This window comes from Haliotis rubra, unplaced genomic scaffold (genome assembly GCF_003918875.1).
Source record: "Haliotis rubra isolate DU_JTF1 unplaced genomic scaffold, ASM391887v1 Scf9, whole genome shotgun sequence".
NCBI classification, from domain to species: domain Eukaryota; kingdom Metazoa; phylum Mollusca; class Gastropoda; order Lepetellida; family Haliotidae; genus Haliotis; species Haliotis rubra.
The window spans coordinates 40,086-58,043 of record NW_025767634.1 but is presented as its reverse complement, the minus strand read 5'-3'; the positions used below and the strand labels follow the sequence as shown (position 1 = coordinate 58,043).

General features: G+C 40.8%; 1 protein-coding gene across 1 annotated transcript; it reads left to right on the top strand.

The window, feature by feature from the left end:
• The first annotated feature begins 99 nt into the window (after positions 1-99).
• Positions 100-15,613, top strand: LOC124263841 (autocrine proliferation repressor protein A-like). Its single transcript, XM_046698561.1, has 14 exons — positions 100-631; positions 1,528-1,642; positions 3,903-4,014; positions 4,183-4,299; positions 4,710-4,802; positions 7,047-7,136; positions 7,793-7,922; positions 9,142-9,259; positions 9,774-9,861; positions 11,774-11,812; positions 11,972-12,060; positions 13,432-13,525; positions 14,134-14,199; positions 15,055-15,613. The coding sequence occupies exons 1-14, from the start codon at positions 448-450 to the stop codon at positions 15,172-15,174; spliced, it is 1,455 nt and encodes a 484-aa protein (XP_046554517.1). The 5' UTR covers positions 100-447; the 3' UTR covers positions 15,175-15,613.
• The last annotated feature ends 2,345 nt before the right edge of the window (positions 15,614-17,958 follow it).

Genomic DNA, 17,958 nt, shown 5'->3' with positions numbered 1-17,958 from the left:
GTCCAGCCAACCATATTGAGCGTTTTAGTCTACATCCTTGTCGACTGAAGTTTACAGTACCGCCCCCAATGTACTAGCGCGTCGTGGACGACCTAATTATCCCAAACGCGGAAGTAAAGTCAACATATTCAGGTATACGCAATTCCGGGCCGTCTTCCTCCTGTGACAAATGTATATTATTGTAAAAACTTCTTGTGACTATGACGAAGTTCAAGCAAATTCTCTCTTTAATCAAGATCTGTGTCTCAGTGTTGCTTACTGTGCTTGTGAGAGATATGACGCTCATCTTTTATCAGTCTGAATATAAGACAAAGTTCGGTCGAATGTTCGTATATCGCATATGATCGTGTCATATCATATCATCTTGTGACCAGCAATCAGAGTTGTGGTTTGAACGACTTTCTCTGGGGTCTCACACCTTCAACCGCAGCGAGCAGAGTCAGTATCATGGTGTTGGGGGGTATTGTTTTGTTACTGCTGGCGTTAGGTTGTGCGCATGGCGGCGTGTTAGAGGACTATGTTAACAGGTATGATCCCCACTACACGTACGAGGTGCTGAAGGACCACACCTACAGAGGGCCTGACTTCACCCTGTATGTTCTCAACATGACGTCTCAGAAGTGGAAAGATGGTAAGATTGGATTACTGATTTACAGATCGGAATTACATATGTGAGAGAGTGAATATAATTTCCGCCGTTTTTGTGCATATTCCATACACCAGAAATGGGCTTCACGTATTGTACCCATGTTGGGAATCGAACCCGGGTCTTCGGCGTGACGAGCGAACGCTTTAACCACTTAACTACCCCTACCACCCCGTGAATTACACGTACAATGCAAATGTTGATTCTGTACCTTACAGGTAAGTCTCGTTTAATTTTAAAATTATTTAAGTTACCATGTAACACTGAAGACTGAGCTGAAGCCACACGGGTTCCATATGTCCTCAAGCATGTATTCGATTGTTTGTTATCAGCAATAATACATGTGCATGAACTGAAATTAATCTGGACTAGACAAACCAGTGATGCAGAATACGAGCAACGATGACACACAATCAACCAAGCTTGACCACCCGATCCACGAAGTAAAATCTCGCGACCAGCATAGAGGGGTCTGGGCACTTTTATCCCCACTCCCCACGAGGATGTAACGCGTGTGATCCAGAGGATGATAGCCCGAGCACCACCACGTACGGCCAGGGTTTTAGCAGTCAAGAGACACATGGGTGGAATCTCACAGAAAACTAGCGTTGTTCCTTTGTAAAGTGGGGCGGTGGGGTAATCTCGTGGTTAAAGCGTTCGCTCGTTACGGTGAAGACCCGGGTTCGATTCCCCACATGGGTACATTGTGTGAAGCCCATTTCTTGTGTCCCTCGCCGTGATATTGCTGGAATACTGCTAAAAATGGCGTAAAACTAAACTCACTCACTCTTGTGTAAGTTTCATGGAGTAGTGTCTTTTAAAAATGAGTTGAATTTGTTAACCATTTGACAATATTTTCTTGACTCTTGTCCATGTTACAGAGACCGTGGTTACCAACCCCATCTGGTGGCACTACCTGACTATAACAGTTCCTGATAAACTGGTATTCAAAGACTCGGCGTTCATTTTGATTGATGGCGGCTCCAACCATGCCGGGTAAGCATAAGCAGGAGTAGAGGTAGGGGCAAGCAGGGCACAGGGAGGGTGGTCCAGTGGATACATACGTACAAGTGGCCGTTTAGGGTTCGAATCCATGTTTCGCTCGATTCTGTTGTCCGTGGTCTGTCTGTATAAATGCTTACAGTCTGTGCCTCTTTGTGATCCCAATTCCCCATAAGAGAGGGGCATCTCTGCTCGCACTGTGCAATTCACGGAAGGTTTCATTTATCTTATTAGACATAATTCATGTTCTAACTACAATTACCGTGAGTTCCTACCGTCCTAGTGGTAGAGATTTCTGTTAATAGAAAAACTATTTTTGGAGTTGTTTTGTCGCTTTTATTCAAACAACCATACCTTCTTATTTGAAGGTGTTGTTAGGCCCTGCACCAGTACACAACCCAGATATTTATTACAGATATGGTGACAATCACACTTGCGTCTGCACACAATCAATAGTACAATGTTGTTATCACACTTTTTGTCAGACTATTGTGAAAACAAATATTACAATGTTACATTTTATGTGTAGTCCACTCTTTGTGAAGGACTATTTTAGATGATTACGCTGAAAGTGTTACATTATTACACTCCAGCTCTAGGTGTGAAAAGGACAATATTACAATGTTACATTTTATGTGACGTCCTCTCTTTGTGAAGGACAATTTTAGATGATTACGCTGAAAGAGTTACATTATTACACTCCAGCTCTCGGAGCGAAAAGGACAATATTACAATGTTACATTACTACTCCCCAACCACCCATTAAGAAGGAACCCGTGAAGGTCCGGGTTAGAATATTGATCTTCAGTAACCCATACTTGTCGTAAGAGGCGACTAACGGGACCGGGTGGTCAGGCTCGCTGACTTGGTTGACACATGTCATCGGTTCCCAATTGCGTAGATCGATGATCATGCTGTTGATCACTGGATTGTCGGGTCCAGACTCGATTATTTACAGACCGCCGTCATATAGCTGGAATATTGCTGAGTGCCGCGTAAAACTAAACTCACTCACTCATTAAGAAGGGCAATATTACAATCATACATTCCAGACTGCCCAGAGTAAAGGACAATATTACAATGTTACATTATTACACTCGTACCCGCCCCGTGTGACGACAATATGACAATGTAACGTTTCTATAATCCAGCCCTCAAAGCGTGAAGGACAATATTACAATGTTGCATTATTACACTCGTACCCGCCCCGTGTGACGACAATATTACAATGTAACTTTTCTATAATCCAGCCCTCAAAGCGTGAAGGACAATATTACAATGTAACGTTTCTACACTCCAGCCCTCAAAGTGTGAAGGACAATATTACAATGTAACGTTTCCCAGCCCTCAAAGTGAAAGGACAATATTACAATGTAACGTTTCTATAAGGACCCTCAAATCCAATGCCTACATCAAAGTGAAGTGAAGGACAATATTACAATGTAACGTTTCTACACTCCAGCCCTCAAAGTGTGAAGGACAATATTACAATGTAACGTTTCTATAATCCAGCCCTCAAAGTGTGAAGGACAATATTACAATGTAACGTTTCTATGTGATCCAATGTAACGTTTCTAACCCTCAAAGTGTGAAGGACAATATTACAATGTAACGTTTCTATAATCCATCCCTCAAAGTGAAGGACAATATTACAATGTAACGTTTCTAATCCATCAAAGTGAAGGACAATATTACAATGTAACGTTTCTATAATCCAGCCCTCAAAGTGTGAAGGACAATATTACAATGTAACGTTTCTATAATCCAGCCCTCAAAGTGTGAAGGACAATATTACAATGTAACGTTTCTATCATCCAGCCCTCAAAGTGTGAAGGACAATATTACAATGTAACGTTTCTATCATCCACCCCCAATATTACAATGTAACCTATCTCCAAATTAATGTAACGTTTCTAAGGACAATATTACAATGTAACGTTTCTATCATCCAGCCCTCAAAGTGTGAAGGACAATATTACAATGTAACGTTTCTATAATCCAGCCCTCAAAGTGTGAAGGACAATATTACAATGTAACGTTTCTATATCATCCACCCCTCAAAGTGTGAAGGACAATATTACAATGTAACGTTTCTATCATCCAGCCCTCAAAGTGAAGGACAATATTACAATGTAACGTTTCTATCATCCTGCCCTCAAAGTGTGAAGGACAATATTACACCCCTCATGTAACGTTTCTTTCTACACTCCAGCCCTCCCAAGCGTGAAGGAAAGTGTGAAGGACAACTTTTCTACACTTCCAGTGTGAAGGACAACTTTGTTTCTCTCACAACCATGATGGCTGCCAGTACAGGATGTATTGGGGCCGATCTGAAAATGATACCAAACCAACCTACAACATTCCTGGTGAGTACATACCAACAAATCATTATCATTGCTGAAAACAATATACCACATCTAAACAATATACACCACACATACTTACCCACGCATACATATGAAAACGATCACTCAACAACGGAATCGTAACGATCACTCAACAACGGAATCGTTATTCAATATTTATCTTACTAGGCTGACCCGACCCACAAGGCCCGGTCAGAGGACGCAGTGATAGCATGGACATGGAAGACGTTTGTGCAGGTCAACTCCTCCGATCCAGAATTCCTACTCCGCTTCCCTATGACCAAGGTAATGGATGCACCTTTTACCAGATGTGCACAAATCGATGATTACTGTCTTTTTACGCACCGCAACACAGTGTGTATAGATTTACGTCCCTTAGTCGTGTCAGGATCCTCTAATTAATGGCCCGAATCCAATGTCACTTATATGACAGAGCTAGTCAGAGATGCTATTTAAAACTGTGTATTCCTATCCAAAGCACTATGGTTCAAACGTACGATCGTCACGCGGAAGACTATTGTATTCGTGCAGCCTGTTCGGGGAGTCGTTTGTCGTGATATTGCTTGAACACCGATAACACTTGAGAACAGTCGCTTATTTTGAACTCCTGTTTAATTACGTTTGAACAATTTACCTGTGGAAGCATGTTTAACTTCAGTTTAACACGCTAAAAGCTAACTCTTCTCCTTTTCCAGGCCACCGTGAGAGGGATGGACACCATAGCCAATTTTTCGCAAAGTCTGCTGGATATTAACATAGACAGGTTTTATGTGGCCGGAGCTTCAAAGGTGAAATATGAGTGAGTGAGTTTAGTTTTACGCGGCACTCAGCAATATTCCAGCTATATGGCGGCGGTCTGTAAATAATCGAGTCTGTACCAGACAATCCAGTGATCAACAGCATGAGCATCGATCTGCGCAATTGGGAACCGATGACATGTGTCAACCATGCCAGCGAGCCTGACCACCCGATCCCGTTAGTTGCCTTTACGACAAGCATGGGTTACTGAAGGTTCATTCTTACCCGGACCTTCACGGGTCTGGTGAAATATGAAATATGAAATGAACATGCATGTTGATATACGATGGTAACAGCAGTAGGGGTGAAACGGTACGCTCTTACCACGGTCCGGTACGTATTGCGGTACAAGGCCTTCGGTTCGGTCCGTTTGGGTTCGGTACATGTGAACTTACTTCCGGGAAAATAGCGGCCGTCTAGCAAAGAAATGCATAGATTTTGACAAATGATTCGATTTCTAGACATTTTAGAAAAGGTTTTAAAAGGTTAATAAAATGACAGTACGAAAACGGATAATATCGAAATTTTGGATTGCATTGCAGTATACCGAACCGAAAGGAAAATACCGCGGTTCTACTACTAATACCGTGGTATACCGTTTCACCCTTAAACTGCAGGGCTCAATTTAAGCCTTTAGAACTTGCACTCGTGCTTGCACCTGAAAACTGCAAAATGAAACTCCATATTTATACCTACTTGCACTCAGTGCATGTTAATAGATTGCTGTTCAAAGAACAGAATGACTTGGAGTGGTAACTCTAATGCCTACAAGGTGATTGACTCACACTGACTGTTCATGTGATATCATTTTAACAAGTAAGATTATACAATTATAAAATCTTGCGAGGTCGATATTGTTTTTCTCAGGTCAATAAAAACCGATATCGACCTCTACAAGAGTCTATAATTGTTTTATTATATAATGAAAGAGAAACGGGTTTTAACATAAACTTTTAATGCACACATTGTGCCATCTATCCGAGTGATCTGATTGGCTGAAAAGCGGGGGAAGCCCCTTCGTACGGGATTCCTTGTCTATTTTTAGTAACCCAAGTCAATATCGTAATTTATCAGAAAACTCAAGTCAGTATCGTGTTTTGTAGTCAATCATGTGACGGTCTTTTGACCAATCGTGGTACAGGAAAAATACTACCTATATAATAAACAATGATGTTATAAGACCCAGAATATGTTAGGATGTTATAATTCCTCACTTCCAAAACTAAATCATTATATAGAATTTTATATTCAGCAGGAGGTACAACCTGTTTTGTCTGGTGCAACACGGTTATTACCTAAGGTTGTACCGGGTGCACATAGGTTTCAGTTCCTTAACTCGGCACAGCAACATTAACAGTGCAAGCTGCCCTACAGGAGGCGTAGTTTCAGAATACGTGTTTTGAAATCTTTCACTTCCTCACCAATACGTCTGTTGACAAATACTATCAACCTAAACACTATACACTTAACTAAGGATCCTTTTATATAGTACTAAGACCCCGTCAGTGACAGTATATGCCTTGATGGCAGTTTTTAGCGTTGCAAGCCCCTGTGGTGTCCTTTTATATAGTACTAAGACCCCGTCAGTGACAGTATATGCCTTGATGGCAGTTTTTAGCGTTACAAGCCCCTTTGGTGTCCTTTTATATAGTACTAAGACCCCGTCAGTGACAGTATATGCCTTGATGGCAGTTTTTAGCGTTACAAGCCCCTTTGGTGTCCTTTTATATAGTACTAAGACCCCGTCAGTGACAGTATATGCCTTAATGGCAGTTTTTAGCGTTACAAGCCCCTGTGAACTAAACTAATGTCAGGCAAAGATGAGATATTAATAGAAGCTGTAAGCATGCACTGATCGAGAAGATAGGAAAACTGGAGACCTAACGTGGGCTTGGAATGCTGGAATCGAACGCAGTGAATCTGTATGTAAAGACAATGCACTTACCATCGAGCTACCTTACATTTCCTCGGACAGTTATTTGGTCTTTTCCATCACAAGTATGGGTCATAGATATACACAAATACATAAATGAGCCTAGCGTAGTACTGTTTAATTGAGTCAATGTTTCATATACTCCAAAACTGGAATCTATACAGAGGGCTACATTCGAAACGTTACATCAAAATGTAACGCCTTTCCATCTCAGAGACAGATAGACGTTGTTAATAATTGTCTATAAATAGATTTCTAGTGCGTACGCTATAATCATGTGTGTTGTATATTCTGGTTGTAGCGTGGGTGGACGACGTGGACAACAGCAGCCGTGGACCCCCGCGTCAAGGGAATCAGCCCCATCGTCATGGACCTGTTACATATGGTCAAAGTATGATTTACAGGACCTTCTTCTCATAATTCTGTGTGCCTGTCGAGGAATTGTCGGACAATACATTGGGGTGTTCTTACACAATGGTATCGAGAAATAATGAAAAATAGTTCTGACTGTTTTATAGGTTAAACATGAGATACATTATTCTCTCGACATTCGGACCTCACGTAGAGATGAAGGAACAAGATTTATTTTCTTGTAAAGTAAGCACTGCTCATTTTAAGTACTAGGCTACCCCACCGCTCATTTTAAGTGGGCCAATGAAGACAAAAGTAGAAACGTTTTATGTTTCTGTCACCACATGCCACTGAGTGAGTAAGTGAGTTAGTTGCGTTCAACGACGCTTTGAATAGTGTTTCAGTTATGTCACAGTGTATCGGCTTCTTGTGGGAGGAAATCCCGAAGTTGTTCAAGGTTTTGGTCAAGTAGGAGTTGCTGTGTTGGGAATCCTGAAGTGAAACAGGGGTCCCGACAAACCTGGAACATGATCAGGTCAAGTTTGGGATTTCATCGTAGGTTTCTGGCACACCCAAGGGAAGCAACTCTGCACAGAGACTTGCGGCATCCAAGACAACTCCGTCTCTTTTTCACTTTGATGTCTCCACATCATATTCCACATGTTCCCATGAGAGTAAATGTTTTGCTTGTTTCAGAATCTTCACCATCACTTCCGAGCCTATGGAGGCTGGACATTTGCGTTTAAGGACTACTATGAACTGAACTTCACTGAGTCGTTAGACAACCCCAACACCCAAAAGATGGCCGACGTCATAGACCCAATTTGTAAATATGTACTTTACTCGTGTTATCAAATAATACAACTGCACCGGAGGAGGTACAGGCGAATACACTGTACCCACAAGGATATGCATTTATCGTACCACAAATATGTCTTCTGACACTATATTTTGGACGTTTTGTGGTGGCAATTCATGAACGAATGCGTCACTTATCGATGTTACAGTACCCGTGGTCATGATGAGGAAAGGGGTGGGTGGGTGTTGGGGGATCAAACAAGGACGAATCTTCTCCGAGTCTGTATACAGTGCCTGAGCTGATAATTCATGTTAAACGGCGGCAAGTCTCCCGAGCTAGCACTATTAAACCAGCAGAAGTCCAGATTTGTACAAGCAGAGGCACACAAACCTGCCCACGCAATGCTTTATAAGTGCAATGATCTTTAACGGGACCCTTAAATTTACCTCTTTTCTGCATCCATTCATGTAATTCCCAAAAAGATCTCATAATAGTTCCAACAGTCGCATGTATAAATTTGCAATTCTGGACAAAATCATTCCAACGTTACTGTCAAAATACTTCTCTCATTGTTCGAAAAGGATTTTATTACATCATGGAAACAACGAGTATCCTTGTAGCAAGTATGTTGCTATAAACAAAACTATTTAAATCAACTGTATTCTTTCGAGATAGTCTGATGCATTATAGTCCAATGTCGTCAATGTAATTTCAAACCACTCGTGTTATATACTACCCATCAAAAGTTTAGACTCACTTTAAGCCCTCACTTTATGTTATGTAGATATATATGGTTACATCGAAGATGAATTTCTCCACTAACTTGGGGGTACCAACTGCAAACGTAATGCAGGTGAACTGCATGAGGATCATATATCAAATTGCAGAAAAGCATGTGCAAATATCGTGCATATGAACAGCTGCGTTTTGGTGTAAAGGTTTGTTAAGAATTCGCCAATTTTCACTGAGTTTCATCATTTATTGAACTCATGACAACAATCTTTTCAACGTTACGAATTTGTTTTACAATACATCAGTTCATATGTAAACATAACCTTTAAACAGTATGAAATATTTTGCAAAATCTAGTTTAGAACAGTTGACTGAAGTAAGTGGCCACATTTACACTAGTCTAAACTTTGATGGGTAGTATAGATTCACCGTAAGATGAAACGTTAGGGTAGTAAGGAGCATTTTTGCGTTCATACTCTGAAACATTTTCTGATGATGTTTGTTTATGTTCCAGCGTACAACGACAAGCTAACAATGCCAAAGCTGATCATCAGTACAGGTGGGGACGAGTTCTTTCTCCCCGACGACTCCCACTACTACTACAAAGACCTCAATGGACCAAAATACCTCAGGTGAGTCATATAAATTTCTTAAAGCTTTTTGGGGCGGTGGGGTAGCCTAGTGGTTAAAGCGTTGGCTCGTCACGCCGAAGACCCGGGTTCGAATCCCCACATGGGTACAATGTGTGAAGCCCATTTCTGGTGTCCCCCGCCGTGATGTTGCTGGAATATTGCTAAAAGCGGCGTAAAACCAAACTCAGTCAGTCAGTCTTAAAGCTTTACGTGCACCCAGTTTAAGTTGTATAATATTATACTGATTACTGAATAGAGACATATATGGTAAATGCATCATAGGTTTAAACCAATGGATTTTTCCAAACGAACCATTAGACCTTATGCTTACATTGATAACAATCAATGGACATGTGCTTGCTAAATTTACATTAGAATTAGCAAGCTGAAGACAATCAAGATTATTTCTAACTTTAGTAAGTGGAGTTCACTAATGATCTCGCCCAGAACAGGATCAGTGTGCACTTAAGGTAAATGCTCTCATGCTGATGACCCTGTTATTTTTGTATTCCAGAATATTACCGAACGCTGAACATAGCTGTGCCGGACATGAGATCAGCTTGTTGTTTACCATGCGAGCTTTCTTCCTGTCAATTATGTCTGTAAGGTTTCATGAAATGTTCCAATTGGGTTAAAATAGTTTTCTCGCAATCTGTGCTGGTCGACCACTGTATCGTCTGATCCAGGCTCAAATGTTTCAGGCATCCGCCCTATAGCTGGAATATTGCTGAGTGTTGAGTCATACAGCTAACAAACAAGCATACTGATGTGACATTGCCCATATGTTAACCAGAGACCATATATCGGTATTTGGTATCTGTGTTAACTGACAAAGATATTGTAACATGGTCATTGAATGGCTGGCTGACTGGCTGAGTATGGTTTTACGCCGTTTTTAGCAATATTCCAGCAATATCACGGCGGGGGACACCAGAAATGGGCTTCACAAGTTGTACCCATGTGGGGAATCGAACCCGGGCCTTCGGCGTGACGAGCGAACGCTTTAACCACTAGGTTACCCCACCGCCCCCATTGAATGGAAGTACATTGGAAAGCGTCAATTAATTTCAACCAAACATTTCTATCATCTGGTTAGTAGAAGTAGTGGCTGATGTAAGGAAAAGGGACGTCCTTTTTACTCATAATATGTCTTTTGAGTTCCGGGTTGGGTTGAGGAACCCTGTAGATGTCGTAAGTGACGACCATGTAGGGATTCAGACTTACTTTAGTACACCAACAGCCTATGTACGTCGTGAATGTTGTCATCAGATTCTGTGTGGGTCGTTGCTCATTACATCAAGCAGTGACAATCACCGTCATGAATGTGTACAATCACCGCCATGAATGTGTACAATCACCGTCATGAATGTGTACAATCACCGCCATGAATGTGTACAATCACCGCCATGAATGTGTACAATCACCATCATGAATGTGTACAATCACCGCCATGAATGTGTACAATCACCGTCATGAATGTGTACAATCACCCGTCAATGAATGTGTACAATCACCGGTGTGTGCACAATCACAATCACCGCCATGAATGTGTGGAATCACCGCCATGAATGTGTACAATCATGAATGTGTACAATGTGTGTGTACAATCACCGTCATGAATGTGTACAATACAATCACGGAATGTGTACAATCACTGTCATGAATGTGTACAATCACCGTCATGAATGTGTACAATCACCGTCATGAATGTGTACAATCACCGGCATGAATGTGTACAATCACCGTCATGAATGTGTACAATCACCGTCATGAATGTGTACAATCACCGCGTACAATCACCGTCATGAATGTGTACAATCACCGCCATGAATGTGTACAATCACCGTCATGAATGTGTACAATCACCGTCATGAATGTGTACAATCACCGTCATGAATGTGTACAATCACCGCCATGAATGTGTACAATCACCGTCATGAATGTGTACAATCACCATCATGAATGTGTACAATCACCGTCATGAATGTGTACAATCACCACCATGAATGTGTACAATCACCATCATGAATGTGTACAATCACCGTCATGAATGTGTACAATCACCGTTATGAATGTGTACAATCACCATCATGAATGTGTACAATCACCGTCATGAATGTGTACAATCACCGTCATGAATGTACAATCTCCGTGTACAATCACCGTCATGAATGTGTACAATCACCACCATGAATGTGTACAATCACCGTCATAAACTGTACAGTACCTATAATGAAGAATTAGAAGCACGTGACTCTTCTAATTACCCCATGAATGTTCAATCGTTGAAAAAAGTATCTCTGAAGAAAAAGCCTTGGGTTATTTATGTCACACGTGGCAACACTGGTAAATTCGAATGATTCATTAGCGAAGGTCAATATTTGCTTGCTTTGTTTTAAGGTCTACTTGTGTATAACAAACACAAAACGGTTATGAATGTTTGTATAACGCTGACGGACGTTGTTATGCAGTATTTGTCTTAACTGTTGATAACCACGGGTGTCTTTCTTTAAGGCGTCTCCACTACCGAAGTTTTCTTGGGTTAGAGAATTGGTAAGTAGAACTACTTTGTAATACCGGGAAATGTAGAAAGGAACTGACCATTTCAATATTGTATATTAGTTATGTTAACTATAGTAAAGGAATCAATATCTCATTTGTAACCCATGCACCATTTCACTGTTCCTGGAGAACACATACTGAACATTGCAGACCGCCAATGGAGGTAAAATAACCGTGACCACGGAGACGGAGCCACTGACTGTGACGGCCTACTGGGCCAAGACGATAGGAGGAGAAAGGTAGTGCATGCTACTCTTCTAAATACACTCATAATCTATAACCATAAGTAAAACTTGAAGCAGCAAGAATTGTAACCGGATTGCCTAAATTCGCTTCAAGATATAGTTTATACAGTGAAACTGGTTGGTTACCATTGAAAGTTAGACGAACACAAAGGAAACTCTCTACATTCTACAAAATTGTTAGTATGCAAGCTCCTGATTACCTGATTGCTTCCATCTTTTACTGAAACCATTTCCGGGTACAACTTGCCTAACAAATCAGATTTGTCTGTTCCTAAATTTCGCACCTCAATTCTCCAAAAGTCATTTATTTATGATTCTGCAAGTTTATGGAATGCTCTCTCCTCTACAACAAAATGTACAAATTCATTATCATTGTTTAAATCAAAGTTACCTGGAAAAAATGACAAGGTTCCAAAATATTTTCTATTTGCTGAAAGAAAGACAAATATACTACACACGAAGTTAAGACATTCGTGTAGTTCATTACATGCAGATACGTTTCGTGTTAATTCTATCAGAGAGTAGAGCTTGCAATTGTGGTGCTCCGGTGGAAGATGCTAACCATTTCTTTTTAAAATGTCCAAATTTTGTCAGTTGCCGTTTTGATCTGAAGCAAGACTTTGAACTATCAAAAGTTCACTTAAGACATTGATACCATTCTTTACGGCAACCCTGCTCTGCCAAATACTATTAATGAAAATATCTTTAGACATGTGCATAAATACATTGTACGAAGTAAGCGCTTCGATTAATCATTAATATGTCTTGATATTATTATGTCCATTCGTTATGTCCATTCATTATTGTTCATGTTTCTGATGGGAGCGGGCGGTAATAAGTTACATAACTTGTGCCCAATCCATTTCAACACTGAATAAAATATTTTCAAACAATAAGTAAAATTGACATAACGGACAATTGTGTCAGCGATGATAGATAAAGTAATGCTCGGAAGTATAAAAGTATAGAAAAACTATTAAAATAACCATTCACATCATTGAAAGTTGTTTTGCTCTTACACTATTGAAACTATATTACTGGCTCGCCTGCATGTCAATTGGCCAGTGATAGATTCTCTTTGAAAGAATGTCATCTTTACAAGAGAGTCTCAATAAACATCGGGGCGGTGGGGTAGCCCATTGGTTAAAGTGTTCGCTCGTCGCGCCGAAGACCTGGGTTCGATTGCCCACATGGGTACAATGTGTGTCGCCCATTTCTGGTGTCCCCCACCGTGATGTTGCCGGAATATTGCTAAAAGCGGCATAATAAGAAACTCACACACTTAATAAACATCAGACGCCTAATTTGAAATCATTTATGACAACATAAGTCCTGACACAGATTTGGCGTATCTTTATTCTCCAGGCGTGACTTCCGTCTGCTGGTGGGCACCCCTGGCGACCCCGACAAACCGTTCCCCCACCCAGTCATCTGGCACAGTCAGTCAACAGAATATGTGGTAAGTGTTGTACATACTGTCAGCTGGTATATTACATATATGTTTCCATGTGCAGCCCACACGGGGGATGAGAATACGTTCATTAAGGGCCAAATATATACATTCGTGTTCTTTTTTCCAAAATGACTGGATGTAGAGGCAGTTTTTAATTTTATTGTTTTTTATCTTTTACATATTTTCATGAAAGTAACATCGATTTTTATGTACCACATAAAGTATTTTACCGCGGTCCCTGCGGCAAGGAAATTACACTAACCGCATACTGGACTGAATCTATCCCAATGCGACACATAGAGACAGGAATGGCGTGTGTAAAGCTTAAAGTGATGGTGCCTAAAAGTATTAGACGCAAGCTGATAAAGAAGTATGAAGAAAATTAAGAAAAATAAATATATAGCCTAATAAGCAAAAAAAAAAAATGCATTACTGACGATCTTCGTGCAAGTATAACTGTATCCTTCTCTGTCAAGACAGTTTCGCAACATGCAAAATAGTTGGGGAAATTATGAGTGAATCGCTGACACTAGGTGTTGCGTTGCCAGTAGGAAGTTCCTGCTGTACCGGTAGACTCGCCACCCACAATATCTGCATATGTTTACCTCTTCCAGGGTAACAACACGTATGTGGTAGAGTTTGAAAACCCCGAGGTGGGATGGAGAGCCTTCTTTATACAGGTACGTGTATCCAGAGATGCTGGCAGGACTCGTATAAACTCCTCGTTGGTCCAATTCACTTTATTAGTTTACACTGAGTCAGTGCGCATGTGAGAGGAGCTTTACTTCCACCAGCGGAGGATGAGGACGTTTCATCATTGTCACAACATTAACAACAAACCTGGGCCCAACCAGCTGATGGTGTCGTCATTCATACACCATCTGCAATACCTTGTATATTTTGTGCAGCCTTCTGTTTGTCTTCCAATATATGCAGATCTCGGAATCATGAAACAAATGAATTTGATTTGATGACTATTGCAACATTTTGTCTCTACCAGAAAGCTATTTATCATAGCATAACACGAGGTACTTCCTGAACCAAAGGTATTCATTTCTGCAACTCACATAAGTAAGATGTGTAACTTATACTGAAAATGTGCCCCGACTTATTTCTTAGAGGGAAAGGACTGTGGGGTAGCCTAATGGTTAAAGCGTCCGCTTGTTACGCTGAAGACCCAGGTACAATGTGTGAAGTCCATTTCTGGTGTCCCCTGTCGTGATATTGCTGGAATATTGCTAAAAGTGGTGTCAAACCATACACTCACTCACTCTCAGAGGTCGACATGAAAGTTGTCCCAGCCTGTGAGTCTGCTACTGGAAAACAATTTAACTACCTGCTCCTTAACCAATCCAAAGCTTGCATTTTAATGTCAGATAAGATAACAATGTCTAGCATTTGGGTTCTATTTGTGTTACACTTATTGATAAAACGGGGTGATTTTCATGTGGTACAGAAATGTTTACTTTTATTGATTAGATAGATAAACATTTTAACACTATACAAAGAGTTGCTTCATTGTGGTGATGTTGCAGCTGACGTTCCGTGGTGTCAACGACTCTGTGCTGGAGTTCACAACGGAGAGCCAGATCATCCCCGATACCTTCCCCTTCCCTGACTGCAGTGGAGAAAGTTGCCGAGGGACGCTTGTCTGACCAGTGATAATGTTTGATAATGTCATAGTGTTTCAACTATTTCTTGTCGACCTGTTTGTTTTGTGTTTAACGCCACAGTCCGCACTATTTTAGCTGTTTCTAGTCGACCTGTAAATATACAAGCGTACAAACCAGTGACTGAAATCATGAGCAACAATCCACGACATCTTGGTGCTGTGACACGCAGCAGTCACTGAACCTGACCACTGGAACCATCATGGCATCCTTGGGACAATTACATGTTACCAGGAACCTGTTGCTGTCTGGACTCCCACGATGTGATGTGTCAGTGCCATATACCATGGTTGTATTGTCCATGGACTAGGGGTATATTGGAGTGTGCCAACCACATGGTTATCGGCCCTTTAGTCTAAATCCACATGAAACCGTTTCTATTTTTAATGTACTTATTGTTCAAATAAAAGTGTTGGGAAATGGTCGAGATATTTTTATATGTATTATGAGCATTCGTTAAATGACATCATTATTTTTTAAATCTGTGTTCAGGTTTAACATGTGCTTCTTCAGAAAAAGAGGAAAAGAACAGCCAGATTATTTGTGTGTGATATAACATGTAATGCACAATTGATGGACGTGTCCAAAATTGTGAAGGAAAGCGCGTTTTTTACACTGCTTTAAGCATATCAAAGGACACCATATTAATCAGCTTCACACTTTGTACCCATGGAAATCGAACTCTTTTGCCTGAAGGTTTTAACCACAAGACAACCCCACGGATGGTTGTGTCAAATGTGAAGACAATACACGGTAACTCACCATAGTGATGACTTGTGCATCCTCGTGGGACTTGGCGCTTTGTTTTTATTACAAGCATATAATTGTAGGTGTCCCAGATTTAACAATGGGGTCCCAAACTGAGATTCAGACACAAGTGACGTAAGATTGCGAATGTTCAGAGGGTGCATACAAAACAGATGTGGAGTTCAAGTGCTGGCGCTAGAAAGCTATGAAACATTCGACTGTGTATTGCATTTTTTAGATGATCTCTGGAAATTATGTTTTAAAACATAAAAATACGGCCAGAAAGTTAACTGAAAATGAAATCTTCATTCGCCTTACAGCTGTAATATTGCTGTGGGTGGCGATGAACAGACGGAATTGTATGATTCTGGTTAACAGAGATTTCTTATGGATGTAGAAATGGTTTATTGCTTTTCACCCAAGTCCAGTAAATCCCCAGATCAAAGTTACTGCATTTGGACGAAAGGAGTGTGGAGATTAGATATAGGGGAAGGTGTGAGCTCGCTCAGCCTGTAGTGCATGTGCAATAGGTGTTTGTCGGGTTCATATCTGCCGATTTTGATGGACGCAAGACCCTACTGCAGTAACCATTGTGGTTCTGTAGAAATGGCTGAAATGCTGCTTTGAAACTTAGTATAATATTGTCCAGTTGATGATGTTATGTTAGCATGGTTCATCCCTTTAGGTCGTTAATGGCAACGCAGGTTTGTATTTCTTGTACAGAGAATCAGGGTCTTAATCATCTGTTGAACTCCCGTAGTTGGCTGCAAAACGTTCACGACGACGTCAATACACACTGCACGGCTTTCTCATCAGTTCGAAGCAGCATACATTTTCCTGAAGTCAGTTCTCCATCACCGGCTACCCTATCTACTTGGCATTATCGATGTCCTAACTGATGCTGTTGCATCATAGGCGTAGGAACTCTCTCTCTGTCTGTGTGAGTGTCTCTCTGTGTGTGTGTGTGTGTTTCAAACATTTCAATCCCTGAGAGGAACATCTAATTTTTCAAGGGATCACAAATGAAACAAGAAGACAAAGTCATCAATATCCCCGCAATGGCAAAATTCTCTTCATGATTGTCTACGAGTTATGATTATGTCAAATATTCAGGTGTGTATATAGAAAAGTGGAAGGAGAGCATTGAAAGGAGCACTATCACCAATTTCAGTCTAAGTCAAACTTGTTGCCATGGAAACACCAAAAATATTTTAGTCAGAATTCCAAAACTACCAAAGGCACCAGTACACCACCAGACCAATCTATGTGCCAAGTTTGAAGAAATAGTGAACGGTTTTAGAGTTCTGTTCGAAAAGAAGAAATAGTGAAATTCCAAAACTACCAAAAGCGGTTTTAGAGTTCTGCTCCGGAAAGCAGAGCACAACCACCAATTTCAGTCTAAGTCAAACTTGTTGCCATGGAAATGCCAAAAATATTTTTAATCAGAATTCCAAAACTACCAAAGGCACCAGTACACCACCAGATCTATGTATGTGCCAAGTTCGGGTGAAGAAATAGTGAACGGTTTAAGAGTTCTGCCCTGGAAAAGAGCACAACCACCAATTTCAGTCTAAGTCAAACTTGTTGCCATGGAAATGCCAAAAATATTTTAATCAGAATTCCAAAACTACCAAAAGGCACCAGTACACCACCAGATCAATGTATGTGCCAAGTTTGGTGAAGAAATATTGAATGCTTTTAGAGTTCTGCTCGGAAAAGACAAATGTACCAAGTTTGGTGAAGAAATAGTGAAAGCGGACGGACAGGCGGAGTCCATTTTAATACCCCCGCAAAAGCGGCGTTGCGGGGATAATTAATAGTAATGACATACATATATACTTTGAATACAGACAGGCTTCAAGTCATACTCAGTATCAACATTGTCTCGAGGGACGTATCACCTGACTAAGGACCAGTCATTCTTAACATGCGGATAGGCAAGGCATACATGTCCAATACAGAAGAGTACACCCCACCCCATTTTTAGTAGTTTTCAATACTCCCTCTACCGCATCCCTTCAT

Coding starts and splice junctions, on each gene's coding strand:
- LOC124263841 (XM_046698561.1), top strand. CDS start 448: ATGGTGTTGGGGGGTATTGTTTTGTTACTGCTGGCGTTAGGTTGTGCG. Junction 4,300..4,709: donor TCCGCTTCCCTATGACCAAG/GTAATGGATGCA, acceptor CTCCTTTTCCAG/GCCACCGTGAGAGGGATGGA. Junction 9,862..11,773: donor TCTTCCTGTCAATTATGTCT/GTAAGGTTTCAT, acceptor TCTTTCTTTAAG/GCGTCTCCACTACCGAAGTT.